The 19515-nt window shown below is 46.1% G+C and overlaps 1 protein-coding gene across 1 annotated transcript in view; it reads right to left on the reverse strand.

Annotated features, from left to right (window-relative positions):
* The window catches only part of LOC107299123 (transcription factor COE3-like), a gene marked incomplete at its 3' end in the record, with an annotated part of 60490 nt that overhangs the window by 33794 nt on the left and 7181 nt on the right, over window positions 1–19515 (reverse strand). Inside the window, exons 2-4 of the mRNA XM_015828492.1 lie at window positions 5658–5814; window positions 3451–3514; window positions 1944–1999 (exon numbers count right to left, since the gene is read on the reverse strand). Of these exons, the coding sequence (XP_015683978.1) occupies window positions 1944–1999; window positions 3451–3514; window positions 5658–5814 (277 nt within the window). The remainder of the gene's footprint in view (window positions 1–1943; window positions 2000–3450; window positions 3515–5657; window positions 5815–19515) is intronic.

Consider the following 19515-nt stretch of genomic DNA (forward strand, 5'->3'; position numbering starts at 1 on the left):
TTGTATGGATCATTCCTTCCCCGGGCTTGGACGAATAGGGGAGCTGGTTCTTCTGGATTCAAATTGATTTCCTATCGATCGCAAAGGTCCCCTGACCTTTGACATCCAATCTTGCTGGGCACGGGGGACTCAGCTTGGTTAAACAAAGGAAATCAGAATTAGGCTGCATGGCTAATGAATGGGGAGGTGGGAAGGACAGAGAGAAAAAGAGAAAGAGAGAGGGGGGGACCTTCCCCTTCCCAACTCATCCCCCCCCCCCTAAGATTCTCACAGAATTGGATCCTGGCTTCTGCCAGTTAACAGAATATCAGAGTTGGAAGGGACCTTGGAGGTCATCCAGTCCAACCCCCTGCTCAGGCAGGAAACCCTATACCATTTCAGACCAATGGCTGTCCAGTCTCTTCTTAAAAACTTCCAGTGTTGGAGCATTCACCGCTTCTGGAGGCAGGTTGTTCCACTGGTTAATTGTTCTCACTGTCAGGAAGTTTCTCCTTAGTTCCAGGTTGCTTCTCTCCTTGATTAGTTTCCATCTGTTGCTTCTTGTCCTGCCTTCAGGCGCTTTGGAGAATAGCTTGACTCCCTCTTCTTTGGGGCAGCCCCTCAGATATTGGAACACGGCTATCATGTCCGCCCTCGTCCTTCTCTTCATTAAACTAGACATTTAGCAAAGCATGATTCTTTTCCTTCTTTTCACTTAAGGTCAAGCATAAAGTCAGACCTCTGGAAGCAAATCCAGGGTTCGAAAAAACAGCGTCGTATGCTCCTTGGCGCAAAGTAGGTGTTAAGCACCCGCTGTCCCATCTGGGCCAGGCGCTCTTAACCCCCCCCCCCAGCCAGGAATCTGCCTCTCCACTTAATGGTGTTGATTAATAAGATGGAAACTTAATGAAGCATCTTCAATTATTTTCAAGAATTAATTCCCTGGGAGTCCTCCCCCAGAGCGAGCTTGTTCAGAGCGTGCAAATTCTAACAGTTGCTTGTTTTTACATCGGGGACCAATTGCACTTTTTCTCCGCCAGCCCATTTTTAGGAAAAGGCCTAATTTGGGGGGAGAACTTTGGCGAAAAGTTCTGTCTTTTCATAACCTGGGTTAATGGGGACATCTGATTTGATTTGATTTGATTTGATCCTGGATGGATCAGGGATAATGTTTGCAATGATTTGTAGTAGATAAACTGCTGGGGAGTTTTTACGAGTAAAATACAATAACTGATAATTAACTGAGAGCCTGGAACTTTTGCTTTGTCATTCATTTTAAGTGTTAACTATTTTTTCCTTCGTATATGGAACATATCACAGGTCATATTGAGTTGCAAATAGACGTAGAAGTTTATAAATTTTTGACCTGTTTTTTGGGGGAAGTTATTACTGTTGCAATATACAAGTAGTCCTCAGCTTATGACCACAACTGAGTCCAAGATTTATGTTGCTAAGTGAGACATTTGTTAAATGAGACATTTGTTAAGTGAGTTTAACCGCATTTTACTATTTTTCTTGGCACATTTGTTAAGTGAATCACTGAAGTTGCTAAGTTAATAATACAGTTTTTTAGAGAATCTGGCTTCCCCCATTGACTTTGGCTTGTCAAAAGGTCGCAAAACGAGTTCATGTGACCCTAGAACAGTGCAACAGTCCTAAATGTTAGTGGTCAAGTATCCAAAGGTAAGTCACGTGACCCTGGGGATGCTGCAATGGTCAGAAGTGTAAAAAAATGGCCATAAGCCACTTTTTTCAGTGCCGTTGTAATTTCGAACAGCCACTAAGCGAATTATTGTTGCCTCTTCCTCCAAACTACAATTGCCAGCGTCCTTTGGAGGACCTTGCAATGGGCGTTGCGGTGCGTTTGTTCTGAACTCCAGAAATATCAATGCTGACCCTCTTAAGCACAGCCAAAAAGGTAAGGATGCCTCCCCATCGTACCCCCAAGCACAGGGCGTGGTTACCTGCTTGGACATGGAATCAATGAGTCGTACGTAGAGATCTTGCTCGGTTCGGAGCCCTGTGAAAAAGCAAAGTTTGGAGAGTTAGTGTTTTTCCAGGCTGGGGAATTCTGGGAGTTGGGAATCCACTTCTCTTCAAGTTGCCAAGATTGAGAACGACAGCCTAGGCCAGAGGTAGGCAACCTTGGCTCTTTTATGACTCGTGGACTTCAACTCCCAGAATTCCTGAGCCAGCCACGCTGAGGGAAAAGGGAGAGGTTGCCAAGCTGAGCCAGGCTGGCTCAGGAATTCTGGGAGTTGAAGTCCATGAGTCATAAAGCGGCCTAGGCCTAGGCCAGAGGTAGGCAACCTTGGCTCTTTTATGACTGGTGGACTTCAACTCCCAGAATTCCTGAGTCAGCCATGCTGAGGGGAAAGGGAGAGGTTTTCATGCTGAGCCAGGCTGGCTCAGGAATTCTGGGAGTTGAAGTCCACGAGTCATAAAAGAGCCAAGGTTGCCTAACCCTGGCCTAGGAACTCAAGGCAACCATCCCTTGTTTTTTATGCTCACAACAACTCTGCAAGATTATTACGTTGCCTTGTAGAGTCTCCACAGTGTTTAATCATCTGTCTCCCTGGCCTGGGTCTATACCAGAGGTGGGCAACCTTGGCTCTTTTATGACTGGTGGACTTCAACTCCCAGAATTCCTGAGCCAGCTTGGCTCAGCTTGGAAACCTCTCCCTTTCCCCTCAGCATGGCTGAACCAGGAATTCTGGGAGCTGAAGTCCACGAGTCATCAAAGAGCCAAGGTTGCCTACCTCTGGCCTAGGCCTAGGCCCCTTCATGACTCGTGAACTTCAACTCCCAGAATTCCTGAGCCAGCATGGCTCAGCTTGGAAACAATAAACCTGTCCCTTTCCCCTCAGCATGGCTAGCTCAGGAATTCTGGTAGTTGAAGTCCACCAGTCATAAAAGAGCCAAGGTTGCCTATTTCTGGCCTAGGCCTAGGCCGCTTTATGACTCATGGACTTCAACTCCCAGAATTCCTGAGCCAGCATGGCTCAGCTTGGAAACCTCTCCCTTTCCCCTCAGCGTGGCTGGCTCAGGAATTCTGGGAGTTGAAGTCCACCAGTCATAAAAGAGCCAAGGTTGCCTACCCCTGGTCTATACCAATGTGTTACAAACTTAGCCACTCTCCCCCAAGGCAGGAATGGTTTCTTACAAATGCTTTACTTCCAATTTGCAAGAAGCCCAGAGTGTGGTTAAAAGAGGAGACCCCCAAATGCTGACCTCCAAGTTGGAGTGAGCTGTGTGTGGGGGGGATTGTCCTCTCCTCAGCTGCTTGCAAACATACCTTGCGAGCTTCTGAAGCCACCCTGAGCCCTGTCTGATCTAGTCAACTGCAGGCGAAGGGTCAACACAAACGTGGCATGAGCCAATGTATCTCAGCGTCTTGCGTCTTCCGTCTTCCGCGTAGCCTTCACCAAAGGCAGCGGGGCTTCACCACAGCCCCGGTTGTAGGGTCCTTACCGTTACTGTACAGCAGCTGCAGCCGGTAGTGAATGCCGTTGTTGGTTTTCTCTCCGTTCTGCTCCTGTTGGGAAGGAAGGAGGAAATGAAAAAAAAAAAGGCACCCAGTGGAGATTTTCAACCTGGTGTTCCTCAAAGGCACGTTCCACCAGGAATGGCGGGCAAGCGGGAGACACGGTTTCTTTGGAGTTACAATAAAGTGTGCAAGGGGGTGGATAAACTGGGGTTGCCTCTTGCTTTCTGAGTCTTGGGGGAATCCCCCATCTTCCTTAGGTCAGGATAGGGAGTTGAGGAAGGAGAGGCAGAGAGGCCAGCTTCTGAAAGTGCATCTGGCTGAAATTAGCCTGGGGTGCAACCATCTTCCTCTTCCTCTTGTCTGCCTTGATATGCTGTCCAGATTGGCTCCTTCCTCAGCCCCCTCCTCTCTTTCTCTTTCTGTCTCTCTTTCCTTCTCTCTTTCCCTCTACCACTTTCTTTCCCTCACTCTTTCTCTTTTTCTCTCTTCTTTTTTCCCCTCTTTCTTTCTTTCTTTCTTTTTTTTCTTTCTGTATATTTATCAGTATTCAGTCAAGGGGAATATTTTATGTGTATGTTTGATATTTTGCTTTACACACATTTCCTTCCTTCCTTCCTTCCTTCCTTCCTTCCACTTTTCATTCCTTCCTTCCTTCCTTCCTTCCTTCCTTCCTTCCTTCCTTCCTTCCTTCCTTCCTTCCTTCCTTTCTTTCTTTCTTTCCTCCCTTCCTTCGTTTCTGTATATTTATCAGAATATACTGATATACTATACTGATATAATATACTGATATATATATAAATATATATATATTTATCAGTATATTATGTGTATGTTTGATATTTTGTTTTACACACATTTCCTTCCTTCCTTCCTTCCACTTTTCCTTCTTTCTTTCTTTCTTTCCTTCCTTCCTTCCTTCCTTCCTTCCTTCCTTCCTTCCTTCCTTCCTTCCTTCCTTCCTTCCTCTTTCTTTCTTTCTTTCTTTCTTTCTTTCTTTCTTTCTTTCTTTCTTTCTTTCTCTTTCCACTTTCCCTTCCTTCCTTCCTTCTTTTCTTCCTTTCTTTCTTTCTTTCTTTCTTTCTTTCTTTCTTTCTTTCTTTCTTTCTTTCGTTTTTTCTTTCTTTCTCCTTCTCTCTCTGTGTGCATGTGTGAGTGTGTGTGTGTGTGTGTGTGTGAAAATCTAGATGGCACCCCCCCAAATACACACACAGTGCCCAATACACGTCATCTTTATTAGATCAGGGTCTTTGCCCAAAGACTATCCTTTAATTGTATGGAAAATTAGATTTCTAGCATGGACTGAAGATATCATAGTCGATAGTTTTAAGGAGACACTCACACCGCGCTAAGCAGGTAACTTGACAAAGTGGGCAGAGGAGGAGAAAAGGGCCGTTTTAATCTAAGAGCATTTATCAAGTTTTGTTTCTACGTAGAAACTGTTTCTGGACTTTTTGCCAGAAACTGAAACAAAAAACAAAAAACGGAAAGCTGGATTTTGATGATTAAAATGGTTTTGTTATTATAGGAATGACCTGAAACATTGTGAAGTATAAAGCAAAATGTTGAGGTTGTGGGGTTTTTCTGGCTCAGGAATTCTGGGAGTTGAAGTCCACGAGTCATAAAAGAACCAAGGTTGACTACCCCTGGTTTATAATGCCTTAAGGGGGTCGGACTAGATGACCTCCAAGGTCCCTCCCAACTTTATTTTTATTATTATTATTATTATTATTATTATTATTATTATTATTATTATTATTATTATTATTATTATTATTATTATTATTATTATTATTATTATTATTATTATGTCATAATTATATGTTGCAGCAACGTTCCCTTTATGCTATTTTAGATTCTTGGGTGTTTCTGCTCGCCACTTAATCCTGGTTCTTTTCTTTCTTTTATATGCTGTGTCGTCTGCGGTTTATCTTCCCTCCCCCCTACAAATGCTCAATAAATAAATAAATACGTGAATGAAAAAGGCGCTCAGGGAGCCATCGAGGATATTTTCAATATTACTCCAGCAACCGTCTAGCTCTGCTGGATTCTGATGGCTGCTGGGGCGGAAAACAAATTCAAAATGACTGCAACTGGGAAGGTTTGGGGGGATATTCCACCCTGACTATTTCCTCTGTGTCGGTGTGTGTTTGGGGAGATGTTTGAAAGAACCCCGTAGGAGTTGGGATCTTACTCTGTCCTTCTCCACGAAGTCGATAAAAGATGTCCTCTCGATCTCCACTGGCTGTCCGTGACGGTCGTATATGGCAAGCACGAAGTGGAAAAAGTTGGATTTCCTGAGGTTGGACGGGGGCTGCTTTTCGAAGTGGGCCCGAGCCAGCCCAATGCCACTGGGAGGGAGAGAAAGGAGAAGGGGGTCTTTAAGTGGATGTGATCCCAAGCTTCTTCAGGGGCTGAGATCAGCCGCCCTTCGAACGCCAAAAGACAGAATAACAAATAACAGAAAACAGAGTTAACAGAATAGCAGAATAACACAGAATAACAGAATAGCAGAGTAGCAAAATAGCAGAATAGCAGAACAGAATAGTAAATAGAATAACAGAATAGCAGAGTAACAGAATAGCAAAATAATAGAATAGTAGAGTAACAGAATAACAGAATAGCAGAACAGATTAGCAGAATAATAGAGTAACAGAATAGCAGAATAGAATTGCAGAGTAAAAGAATAGCAGAGTAACAGAATAGCAGAGTAATAGAATAACGGAGTAACAGAATAGTAGAGTAACAGAATAACAGAATAGCAGAATAACAGATTAGAAGAAGAATAGAGTAACAGAATAGAATTGCAGAGTAAATGACTATCAGGGTAACAGAATAGTAGAGTAACAGAATAACAGAGTAACAGAATAGCAGAATAACAGAATTGCAGAGTAACAGAATAGCAGAATAGCAAAATAACAGAATAGTAGAGTAACAGAATAACAGAATAGCAGAATAACAGATTAGCAGAGTAACAGAATAGCAGAATAGTAGAGTAATAGAATAGCAGAATAAAAGATTAGCAGAGAAACAGAATAGCAGAATAGCATAACAGCACACTAACAGGGTTGGGAGGGACCCTGGAGGTCTCCTAGTCTAGGGGTCCCCAATCCCCGGGCTGTGGAGCAGTACCGGGCAGCGGCATGCCAGAACCGGGCCGCACAAACAAGCAAAACCTCATCCGCGAGATGCAGGCAGCACACAAAATCACGCACCCTCCGGTCCGCAGAAAAACCTCTCTCCACGGAACTGGTCCCTGGTGCCCAAAAGGTTGGGGACCTCTGTCCTAGTCTATTTTCTTCTATAGGTAGTCCTCAACATACGACCATAATGGAGCTTGCCCATGTTACCCAATCAGGTCATGAAATGTTTGCAAGCAAACAACCAAGCTCAGCGAACACCAAGGACTCCGCAGCTCCAAAGATTTCACCTTGGAGCTTTGAGAATTTTCAATCCAGAACATCTAAAGAACTTCAGGGCAGGAAAGTTGTCCCACTGCCCCTTTTTTCTCCTTCGTGGAGAGATAGTCCCAGATAGACACTTGCAGAAGAAATCCAATTTTCTTATTTGCACACCAGGTTTCATTCTTCTCAACGGCATCGTTTTGGGTGCACAACTTTGTGCCTTCCTTTAGAGCAGAGGGCAAAATCCACACAACATCTAACAACTGGTCCTGGGTAGTCCAATGAGGACAAGTTCCTTGCGTTCTCCTTCCAGGTGCAACTATATCTACAGGCGGTCCTTGACTTCAACCACAACTGGACGCAGAATTGGTGTTGGTCAATGTGTTTTTGCCCCGTTTTACAACCTTTCCTGCCACAGTTGTTAAATGAATCCCTGCAGTTGTTAAGTTAGTAACATGATTGTTAAGTGACTCTGGCTTCCCCATTGACTTTGCTTGTCAGAAGTCACAAAAAGGCAGGGGTCTTCAAACTTGGCCCTTTTAGGACTCGTGGACTTCAACTCCCAGAATTCCTCAGCCAGCGTGCCTGGCTGAGGAATTCTGGGAGTTGAAGTCCACAAGTCATAAGAGGGCCAAGTTTGAAGACCCCTGATATAGACTTTAAGAGGAGTGGACTTCAACTCCCAGAGTTCCTCACCCAGCGTGCTTGGCTAAGGAATTCTGGGAGCTGAAGTCCACACGTCATCAAAGGGCCAAGTTTGAAGACCCCTGTCTTAAAGCATCTTGGCTGAGGAATTCTGGGAGTTGTAGTCCACAAGTCATAAAAGGGCCAAGTCTGAAGACCCCTGATGTAGACTTTAAGAGGAGTGGACTTCAACTCCCAGAATTCCTCAGCCAGTATGCCTGGCTGAGGAATTCTGGGAGTTGAAGTCCACAAGTCATAAAAGGGCCAAGTTTGAAGACCCCTGTCTCAAAGCATCCTGGCTGAGGAATTCTGGGTGTTGTAGTCCACAAGTCATAAAAGGGCCAAGTTCGAAGACCCCTGCAAAAGGGGATCATGTGAAACTGCAACGGTTGTAAGTGTGAAAAATGGTCATAAGTCACTTTTTTTTCCAGTGCCCTTGTAACTTCGAACAGTCACTCAAGGAACTGTTGAAAGTTGAGAACTATCTACATATTTTTAGGCCTGGCTCTGTATTTGTCAAGTCTGGAACTGCAGATTTTCTGCCAAGAAAGCACATTTTCGTGACACAATAATCTCCGCCACAGCTGGAAAATGCCCACTGTGAGCATTGCAATCCAGATAACAAATACTTAAAACTCCTGGGAACTATAATCAACACTTTAGGCACCTGGACGTGTACAGAAAGGGAGAGAGAGAGAAAAAACAGGAGTTTCAGCTGCTTTGGAACTTGGCAAACTGAGTAATATTAGGTATAAAGAAAATTTACTGCACCGGTTTCATTTATTGGGGTAATTAAAGTATAATGCCACTCTGCAAAACCCGTCCGTGAGAAATAAGAGAGTTGGAGGAAGGGAAAAAAAATTAATAAATGAAGGAGAAAATTTAGGAGATTAAAGGAAACCTGAGAGAGAGATCCAGCTGTAGGAAACAGCTGTCTGGATTGATCCAAAACCCAATTAGGGCCTGGTACAGGTAATCCCCAACTTACGACAATTGAGCTCAAAATTTATGTTGCTAAGTGAGACACTTGTTCAGTGACTTTTGCCCTGTTTTAGGACCTTTCTTGCAACAGTTGTTAAGTGAATCATTGTGTTTGTTAAGTTAGTCACACGGTTGTTAAATGAATCTGGCCTCCCCACTGGCTTTGCTCATCAGAAGGTCACAAAAGGGGATCACGTGACACCCCCCCCGGAACACTTCGACCGTCGTAAATACGAATCAGTTGCCAAAGGTCTGAATTTTGATCAGGATGCTGCAACAGTTGTAAGTGCGAAAAAAGGTCATGTCACTCTTTTCAGTGGTGTTCGAATGGTCACTAAATAAGCCGTTGTAAGTCAAGGACTACCTGTAGTTATTTTTGAAAGACTAAATTTCAACCAGCCCAACTTGTAAAGGTGGATGCCCTAATCCTCTGGCTTGTAAAAGTCTTAAAACCCAAATATTGGAACACAGAAACAGACCCCAAAACAGATAAAATAACAATGAAGAAGATAAATTGCTCTGGGATGGCTAGAATTCAAACAAGACAAGCGGCCTGCCACAAAACACTCCCAACTTAACGATTGTTGATAAGAAAGACAAAAAAAGTCTGGATAATGGACATGACGGTAGCTGGGGACAGGAGAAGAGAAGAGAAAGAACCGGAGAAAATCAGAAAAACACATAGACCTGCAAATAGAAGTAGAACGACTTGGGTGCAACCCCCAAACATCTGGAGCATCAGTATTGACAAAGTCACCATCGGTCTATTGCAAAAGGCAGCTTGATTTAGGACAGGTCACATCCTGTGATGATATCTTTAATTAACTCAGACAAGAATATCTGCCTATCCCAGGTCCTTGGGAGGGACTCAGTTGATGGATTAAAAATGCCAGATCCAATCCAAACATCTGGCTGACTGTATGACCCACCCTAATAAGGGGGACTGGATTAGGGGACTGGAGGCTAAAGCATATAAAGAACGGTTGCTGGAATTGAATATGTCTAATTTAATGAAAAGAAGGACGAGGGGTGACAGAATAAGCAGTGTTCCAGTATCTCAGGGGCTGCCCCAAAGAAGAGGGAGTCAAGCATTCTCCAAAGCACCTGAAGGCAGGACAAGAAGCAACGGATGGAAACTAATCAAGGAGAGAAGCAACCTGGAACTAAGGAGAAACTTCCTGACAGTGAGAACAATTAACCAGTGGAACAACCTGCCTCCAGAAGTGGTGAATGCTCCAACACTGGAAGTCTTTAAGAAGAGATTGGACATTTGTCATTTGTCTGAAATGGTATAGGGTTTCCTGCCTGAGCAGGGGGTTGGACTAAATGACCTCCAAAGTCCCTTCCAACTTTATTGTTATTATTATAATTATAAATGGAAGTGTATATTATTCAAATTCTGCGTCAGAAAGGAATTTTGGGGGCACGACACAAGGGAAAATGTGTGAAATCTCCAGCTTTCAACCTCAAGAATTTTAAGATGGGTGGACAACTTCCAAAGTCAGTGCTAGCACTGATAATGTTCCCTAGTTGGGTCGTGAAACATCTGCAAGAAAACAACTGAGGTCAGAGAGCATCAAGGACTCCACAATCGTCGTCGTCATTGTCCTCCTCCTCCTCCTCCTCCTCCTCCTCCTCCTCCTCCTCCTCTCTGCAAACCCCACTCCTTTCTAGCACTGATGATGTTCCCTAGTTGGGCAATGAAACATCTGCAAGAAAATAACTGAGGTCAGAGAGAATCCAGGACTCCATAGTCGTCGTCATCCTCCTCCTCCTCCTCCTCCTCCTCCTCCTCCTCCTCCTCCTCCTCCTCCTCCATTTGTCCTCCACCACTGTGCAAAAGTCCACCAAGGTCTTCTCTGGTGTCCAGTTTTGGGGTTGCACTGGGGTCTTCCAGGGGGCTAGAAAGAAATTTTCCAGACCAGGAAGTCTCCCTTAGATGTTTGGTCTCTCCAGAAGAGGTCAAGTCCATTCAGAAGATGGTTCCCTTGTATGAGTTGGTGATGGCCATCAAAACCGACCAAGCCTAGAGTTGTTGGACCCCACAGTCCAACCCTGAACTACGGATATTCTTTTCTGTTAGTACAGACCACCTTGCCCGTGGCTGTTCAGACCACGATCACCAAACCCTGAAGCTCAACCATGCTCAACAGATACCAGCCACGAGAACCAACACCACTATATTGACGGGAGACAGTTAATCAGCGAAGAATCATTCAAGACCATCTAAGCCAGGGGTAGGCAACCTTGGCTCTTCTGTGACTTGTGGACTTCAACTCCCAGAATTCCTGAGCCAGCCATGTTGAGGGGAAAGGGAGAGGTTTCCCAGCTGAACCATGCCAGCTCAGGAATTCTGGGAGTTGAAGTCCACGAGTCATAAAGCGGCCTAGGCCAGAGGTAGACCATCTTGGCTCTTTTATAACTTGTGGACTTCAACTCCCAGAATTCCTGAGCCAGCCATGCTGAGGGGAAAGGGAGAGGTTTCCAAGCTGAGCCATGCTGGCTCAGGAATTCTGGGAGTTGAAGTCCACGAGTCATAAAAGAGCCAAGGTTGCCTACCACCAATCTAAGCCATCTTCAGCCAGTGGAATCCAGGAAGGGCATCCTGAAATCACAAAATGGATGGCAACCTTAAAAAGCGGCTTCGAGTTGCAACGGGTCAAGAATCAACTGCGCCAACTTCACCACCAATTCCTGTGCCAAAAACACTTAGAATAGGATAGAGCTGGAAGGGACCTTCAAGGTCCTCTAGTCCAGCCCCCTGCTCAAGCAGGAGAACCTAAACCTAAACCATCTCACTTGCCAAAGATCAAACCCCCATATTCTTTTTTCGGTCCAAACCGAGCTGCAGAGGTAGCAGCAGTTATGAAAATGTATTCAAATTAAGTCAATCAGTTAAAAGGGTGATGATTAATCAACCAGGAATTCTTCCCCTGGCCCTCATTTTTATGCATTAAGGTATTTTGCACTGGCTCATGAGCTTTCATATGAACTGAAAATTGCTTTTCATCCTTTTTTTTTTTTTGAAACTACCCAAACTTCCAGATACGCATTTCAGAATGACAGAATAATAACAGAATAGCAATAACAAGCATTGGAAGGGACCTTGGAGGTCATCTAGTCCAACCCCCTGCTCAAGCAGGAAGCCCTATACAATTTCAAACAAATGGTCGTTGCTAAGATATTTAAATGTAGTCGCTGGGAGAGTGGAGTTATACCATGAGGCAGAATACACAGTTGTAGCTGATTGGTTGGAGAGAGAGAGAGAGAGGTGGCTCCTGCATGAGGCAATCTGTTCTGTGATTGGCTGCGGTGAGTAAAAGGGGGCGTTTCCTCGTTTCCCGCCTTTTTCTTCGTGGGAGCTCTGCGATTTACCTCATGATGATGTTCTTGGGTTGATTTTACCTCATGATGCTCCTGTGGGCCTGACTTGACTGATATAAATAAAGATGTTAAATATATTCATTTAGAGAAAACATTCCAGACAAGGGGCTGTCCAGTCTCTTCTTGAAAATCTCCAATGATGCAGGAACCCACAACTTTTTGAGGCAAGCCATTCTACTGATTGATTGTTCTGTCAGGAAATTCCTGCTTACTTCTAGGTTGCTTCTCTCCTTGGCTAGTTTCTACCCGTTGCAAAACCACTTTCAGGGACTGGCGGATTACTTTCAAGTTGCCCTAGCTGTCTGTCTAGCTGTCTCTCTCTCTCTCTCTGTTTTCTGCTACTGCTGACTTTTTCAAAAGACGATACTGGGGACAGCCTTAAAGGCAACAGCCCAACGACACTTCAGCTGTGAGCCTCGTGCGACAACGGGGATTAGGTTTCTTGCTTACTGTCACCTACTGATCCCTCGGGAATTGCAGGCAGACGGTCTTAATTCCAATTTTCCATTCTTGTTTTTCCTCTCCCCCACCCCTCCTTCTGCTTATCTGCCCCACCCGGCTCAGATATCTTACTTCAGTTTGTTCCAGAAATCAAATGCTAACCAGATTTCTTGGGATGCTGCTTCTGGAACCCCAGAATTGAATAGAATAGATCGAATAACAGAGTTGGAAGGGACCTTGGAGGTCTTCTAGTCCAGCCCCCTGCTCAGGCAGGAAACCCTATAGCATTTCAGACAAATGGTTGTCCAATCTCTTCTTAAAAACTTCCAGTGTTGGGGCATTCACCGCTTCTGGAGGCAGGTTGTTCCACTGGTTAATTGTTCTCACTGTCAGGAAGTTTCTCCTTAGTTCTAGGTTGTTTCTCTCTTTGGTTAGTTTCCGCCCGTTGCTTCTTGTCCTGCCTTCAGGCGCGTTGGAGAATAGCTTGACTCCCTCTTCTTTGGGGTAGCCCCTGAGATATTGGAACACTGCTATCATGTCCCCCCTCGTCCTTCTCAACTAGACATCCCAAATTCCAGCAACCGTTCCTTATATGTTTTAGCCTCCAGTCCCCTAATCATCTTTGTCGCTCTTCTCTGTATTCTTTCTGGAGACTCAACACCTTTTTTACATCGTGGTGACCAAAACTGGATGTAGTATTCCAAGTGTGGCCTTACCAAGACCTTGTAAAGTGGTATTAATACTTCACGTGATCTTGATTCTATCCCTCTATTGACGCAGCCTAGATGTGTGTTAACCCAGTGCTTCTTTGTGTATCTCTTAAAAGTTAAGCAATTGATGCAGAACGCAGCAGCGTGGGTAGTATACGTACTCCTCACATGATCACGGGGATGCTTGCAGCAGCCACAAGTGCTTAAAACTGGCAATAAGTTGCTTTTTTGGGCGACGTTGTAACTTTGCTCACTAAACAAATTGTTGTAAGTCCAGGACTATCTTAGGTTGTAATTTTGACCGGTCGTAAGTTGGGGATCACCTGCATACAGATACAGCCTTCTCCCCACTTGCATGGATCCCCAGGACGGAAAAGCCCCTCCCCCAGTCTGAAAAGCAATCCTAAATCACATTTTTCAGCGCCGTTGTAACTCCGAGCGGTCACTACATGAACTGTTGTAAGTTGAGGACTGCCTGTAAAGGGTGCCAGACCCAGGGCACAGGGAACGCCACAGCTGCATAAGCTGCACTGATGACCAGCATGTTTCCAGATGTAATTCCAGCTGCTGATGTTGCCTTTTTTTCAAGCCCTACGTGGCTTGGGGCTGGGTTACCTGAGGGATCACCTTTTTCCAACCTTTTTCTCAGGTTGCTAAGTGAATCTGGACACCCCATTGACTTTGCCCATCAAAAGGTCACAAAAAGAGGATCGCGGGACCCCCGGGGACGCTGGCAATGGTCGTAAATATGAACCGGTTGTCAAGCCTCCGAATGTCAATCACGGGGCCACGGGGAGGCTGCAACGGTCGGTAAGGGTGAAAAAAAGGTCGTAAGTCGCTTTTCCCAGCGTCCTTGTAACTTTGAACGGTCGCTAAACAAACCGTTGCAAGTCAAGGACTGTCTGTAGGGCTAATTAGCCAAGTCCTCGACTTACGACGATATTTGAGCCTCAAATGTCTGTTGCTCAGCAAGACAGTCATTAAGCGGGTTTTGCCCCCTTTTACAACAACCCCCCCATCGATGACCCTGCCACCGTCATAAATACGAGTTGGTTGCCAAGCGCCTGAATGTCGATCATGTGACCACAGCAGTCGTTAAGTGTGAAAAACAGCCCAGAGTCGCTTTTTCAATGCCTTTTTTTTTTAACATCCAGCGGTCACTAAATGAATTCTTTTAAGTCCAGGGCTACCCGTATATCTACTGCTAGGTATATTTGTTTTGGATGTTTTTACTGTTTTTATTGCTTTGTGTGTGTGTGTGTGTGTGTGTGTGTGTGTGTGTGTGTGATGACCCAGGGCACAGCACCAAGGCAATGCAGTCAACTGGCAATTCAAACCGCCCTTTAATTGCTCCAAATTTTCCCCAAATGCTCCCACATTTCTGGCAAGCCTCCAAACACAAGAACACACATACACACACTTTCAGCAGCCGCAAGCAGTTTCACTCACAGTCTGATTAGGAGAGGAATTTACTCAAGGCCACGGAGATAACAAGGAATGACACATACATCCAAAACCTAACGAGTCTGTGTGAATACAAGCTTGCCTGAGCAGTCTCAGAAGGGAAGCCAAAATACAATCTGAGGTCTTTGAACATCCAAGCAAAGTTGTCAGCCAGTCCAAGGGTCAGAGTTTCCGGGTTTCCAAGCAGAAGTCACAGAACAAGAGATCAGCAACAACACACACATAACTCCAAGGAATCAGCGTTTGTTCCCGACAAATGCCTCTCCCCACAGTGTCTCCTTAAGTCTCAGTCTCCAGGTGTGCCTTGTGGAGAGGGGCAGGACGCTCTCCTCCCGAGTAGCTGAGCCTGCCTGTGTTGTTCCCTCCTCCTCTCCACTCTCCATGCTCTAGGATCAGGAGGGGATGGCCCTTACTCATCGCCTGAACTCTGTCTCTCCTGTTCATCCTGTCCCGATCCTGAAGGGCCCTGGCCTGCCTCGGTCCTGCTCTTCCCACATTCCTCTGAAACTGCAGACCCCTCTCCCTCGACCTCCGTAGGGTCCCGTTCCAGCTCATTTTCCTCCGCAGATTCAGGCTCCAACGGAGGCATGACAGTATGTGTGAATCTGGTGGAATTGCTACAAAAGGGTATCTGATATGGCACCCGAGCCCCCCCCCTCCGCTCCCCCAAATGTTCTCCCTCTGCTTCGGGATGGCTTAGAGATGACTTTCCCACCATGTCCCAACGGGCTGGACTAGACCAGGGCTTTATAACCAGTGGTACGTGTACCACCGGTGGTACATTGGCACCTGGCAGGTGGTACGTGACCGTCCTAGAGAAGTGGTAGTGGGGGAGAGGAATGAACTGAAGTGGTGGCAACACCACACAAGCCTGAGTGAGAGATGGCTGGAGCTGCAGGGCTGTCGGGGCTCAGCGGAAGTGCCAGGATAAGTGCCGGGCTCCAGCTGATCCTGGCGCTTCTGATCAACTGGAGCCTGGCGCCGATCCTTGCACTTCTGCTGAGCCCCACAGAAGCACCAATCATCTGGAGCCTGGCATTGATCCTGGCGCTTCTGCTGAGCCCCACGAAATCGCCGATCAGCTGGAGCCTGGCGCTGATCCTGGCGCTTACAACAGTCACTAAGCGAACTGTTGTAAGTTGTGCCACTTTTAGAATATGGCAATATCCTAAAATATCCGAGTACCACCAATCGCCTAGCAAGGTGTCAAAAAAATTGGTGACTTCATACTTCATCACTTTTTTCCTTTTTGGGGGGGGTCATCACGTTTTTGACACCTTATTAGGCGACTGGTGGTACTCGGATATTGCCATGTCCTAAAAGAGGTACAATGGGTGAAAAGGTTGAAAAGCCCTGGACTAGACGACCTCGGGAGGGCCTTTCCATCGCACAACCCCACCGTTCTTTCCCAACTTGCCCGTCCTCCTCCAAATGTCCTGGATTCCGACTTGGGGGGTGGTGGGGGGAGGCCGGCTGTCTGGCTCTCTGCCTTGCACCTGACGCCCCCCCCCAAAAAAAGGCCTAGCCCTCCGGTGTCTGTGTGGACGAAAAAGGAGAAATTTCCTAACTGCTGCAGCTTCCCTTTCCTGCACCTGCATTTAATTCTATCTCCATTTCCCCAAAGGCCCCAGGAATGAGGGAAGAGGTGGGGGGAGGCGGCAGATTGGGGGGGGCTCCGCCAGTCCCCGACGCTGGAGAGGCTTCCATTAATTATTCAAAGAAATCAGAGCACTTCCTAGCAAAGCAGACCGGCTGTTACAGGAAAGGCACGCCGGGGCGGTGCGCCGGACCCACCGCCAGGAAGCCGTGGCGAGGAGCGTCATAAAACATGGGAAGAAGAAGAACGGTTGCAGGAATTGGGTCTGGCCAGTCTAGAGACAAGAAGGACTAGGGGGGACAGGATAGACAACAGCCTTCCAGTATTTGAGGGGCTGCCCCAAAGAAGAGGGAGTCAAGCTCTTCTCCAAAGCGCCTGAAGGCAGGACAAGAAGCAACGGATGGAAACTGATCAAGGAGAGAAGCAACCTAGAACTAAGGAGAAACTTCCTGACAGTGAGGACAATTAACCAGCGGAACAGCTTGCCACCAGAAGCGGTGGGTGCTCCATCACTGGAGGTTTTTAAGAAGAGCTTAGACAGAAAGACGATGAAGATGTGAACTTGGGTGACACGATAACGTCTTCCAATATTTGAGGGGCTGCCATAAAGAAGAGGGGGGGTCCACCAATTCTCCAAAGCGCCTGAAGGCAGGACAAAAAGCAACAGATGGAAACAAACCAAGGAGAGAAGCAACCTGGAACTAACGAGAAACTTCCTGACAGTGAGAACAATTAACCAGTGGAACTCCCTGCCTCCAGAAGCGGTGAATGCTTCAACACTGGAGGTTTTTAAGAACAGACTGGACTGCCATTGGTGCAGAATAGCAGAGGGCCTCCTGACTGAGCAGGGGGCTGGACTAGAAGACCTCCCAGGTCCCTTCCAAGCCTTTTATTCTATGTTCTAAATTTTAAGAACCCAACATCATGACTCAAAGCCTTGTCACCGTTAGCTCCACAGAGCATCATTAGCTCACTGCAATAACCAGGTCTGAAGGACTAGCGGGGACATGATAGCAGTCTTCCAATATCTCAGGGGCTGCCCCAAAGAAGAGGGGGGGGTTCCACCTATTCTCCAAAATCCCAGAAGTCAGGACAAGAAGCAACGGATGGAAACTAACCAGGGAGAGAAGCAACCTGGAACTAAGGAGAAATTTCCTGACAGTAAGAACAATCAACCAGTGGAACTGCTTGCCACCAGAAGTTGTGGGTGCTCCATCACTGGAGGTTTTTAAAAAGAGACTAGACAGCTGCTTGTCCTACAGAGTCTCCTCCTTTAGTAAGGGGCTGGACTAGAAGACCTCCAAGGTCCCTTCCAACTCTATTCTGTTTGATTGATCCGACACGCACATGCACACACAGACACACACACACACACAAGAGTAATNTGCTTGCCACCAGAAGTTGTGGGTGCTCCATCACTGGAGGTTTTTAAAAAGAGACTAGACAGCTGCTTGTCCTACAGAGTCTCCTCCTTTAGTAAGGGGCTGGACTAGAAGACCTCCAAGGTCCCTTCCAACTCTATTCTGTTTGATTGATCCGACACGCACATGCACACACAGACACACACACACACACAAGAGTAATCTGCCTGGCTTCCTTGGGGTCAGTGAGCTTGCAATTTCCCCCAAATACCCTCAGCCAGAGCAAGCTGGGGTGGGGGTACAAAGTCTGAAGCCCATCCAAAAGTCCCTGATGCTCCTTTGGTCTCTGGATGCAAATTCTGCAAAGGCCCCGCAGGTAGTCCTCAACTTACGATCACAATTGGGAGCCCATGGTTTTATGTTGCTAAGCGAAACATTTGTCGAGTGAGTTTTGCCCCATTTTACGACCTTTCTTACTACCGTTGTTAAGTGAATCCCTGCAGTTAAGTTAGTAAAACAGTCATTAAATGAATCTCGTTTCCCATTGACTCTGTTTATTAGGTCACAAAAGGGAATCATGTGACCCCCGAGACACTGCGACCGTCATAAATATGAGTCAGTTGTCAAACATCTGAATGCAAATCAAGTGACCACAAGGATGCTGCAACGGTCGTAAGTGTGAAAAACGATCCTAAGTCCCTTTTTTCCGTGCCGTAGTAACCTCAAACGGTCACTAAACCAATGGTGATATTCTGTGTTGGATACCTAAAACCATTTGGAACTGACGACAGGAACGAATAATAATAATAATAATAATAATAATAATAATAATAATAATAATAATAATAATAATAACAACAACAACAACAACAACAACAATAATAATAATAATAATAATAATAATAATAATAATAATAATAATAATAAAAGTTGAAAGGGACCTTGGAGGTCATCTAGTCCATCCCCCTGCTCAGGCAGAAAACCCTATACCATTTTGGACAAATGGCTGTCCAGTCTCTTCTTAAAAACCTCCAGTGTTGGAGCATTCATCACTTCTGGAGGCAGGTGGTTCCACTGGTTAATTGTTCTAACTGTCAGGAAGTTTCTCCTTAGTTCTAGGTTGCTTCTCTCCATGATGAGTTTCCATCCGTTGCTTCTTGTCCTGCCTTCAGGCGCCTTGGAAAATAGCTTGACTCCCTCTTCTTTGGGGCAGCCCCTGAGATACTGGAAGGCTGCTATCATGTCACCTCTCGTCCGTCTCTTCGTTAAACTAGAAATACCCAATTCCAGCAGCCGTTCCTTGTATGTTTTAGCCTCCAGTCCCCTGATCATCTTTGTTGCTCTTCTCTGCACTCTTTCTAGAGTCTCAACATCTTTTTTACATCGTGGTGACCAAAACTGGATGCAGTATTCCAAGTGTGGCCTTACCAAGGCCTTGTAAAGTGGTATTAACACTTGACGTGATCTTGATTCTGCCCCTCTGTTAATGCTGCCTAGCACTGTGTTGGCTTTTTTGGGCAGATTCATTTAAAGACCCCAAAGTCTTCGTATTCAGTCTTCTGTTGTGACAGGCTGCTGCAGCTACTGGGGAAGGGACCCTTTTCAACTTCGAACAGCTAGTAAACAAACTGTGGTAAGTCGAGGACTACCTGTACAGGCCCACTGCACAGCTGCCTGGGTGCGAGTGCGAAACACAATCTGTGCTTCCACTGGGGTTTCCAGGGTCCCGAGGGCTCCCCTGCCCTGTGCCAGCCATCCAGCAATATTACAAAAAAACAAAACATCCAAAGCGAAATTTTGGCCCCCTCAGAGAGGGCGCGCAACTTTGGAGTCCTCCTGGATCCACGGCTGACATTGGATGACCATTTGTCGGCCGTGACCAGGGGGGCGTTTTATCAGGTTCGCCTGATTCACCAATTGCGACCTTTTCTGGACCGGGACGCCTTGCGCACAGTCACCCATGCTCTCGTCACCTCCCGCCTGGACTATTGTAACGCTCTCTACATGGGGCTCCCTTTGAGGAGCA

The sequence above is a fragment of the Protobothrops mucrosquamatus genome, unplaced genomic scaffold (assembly GCF_001527695.2).
Source record: "Protobothrops mucrosquamatus isolate PMUCROS unplaced genomic scaffold, P.Mucros_1.0 scaffold4566, whole genome shotgun sequence".
NCBI lineage: Eukaryota > Metazoa > Chordata > Lepidosauria > Squamata > Viperidae > Protobothrops > Protobothrops mucrosquamatus.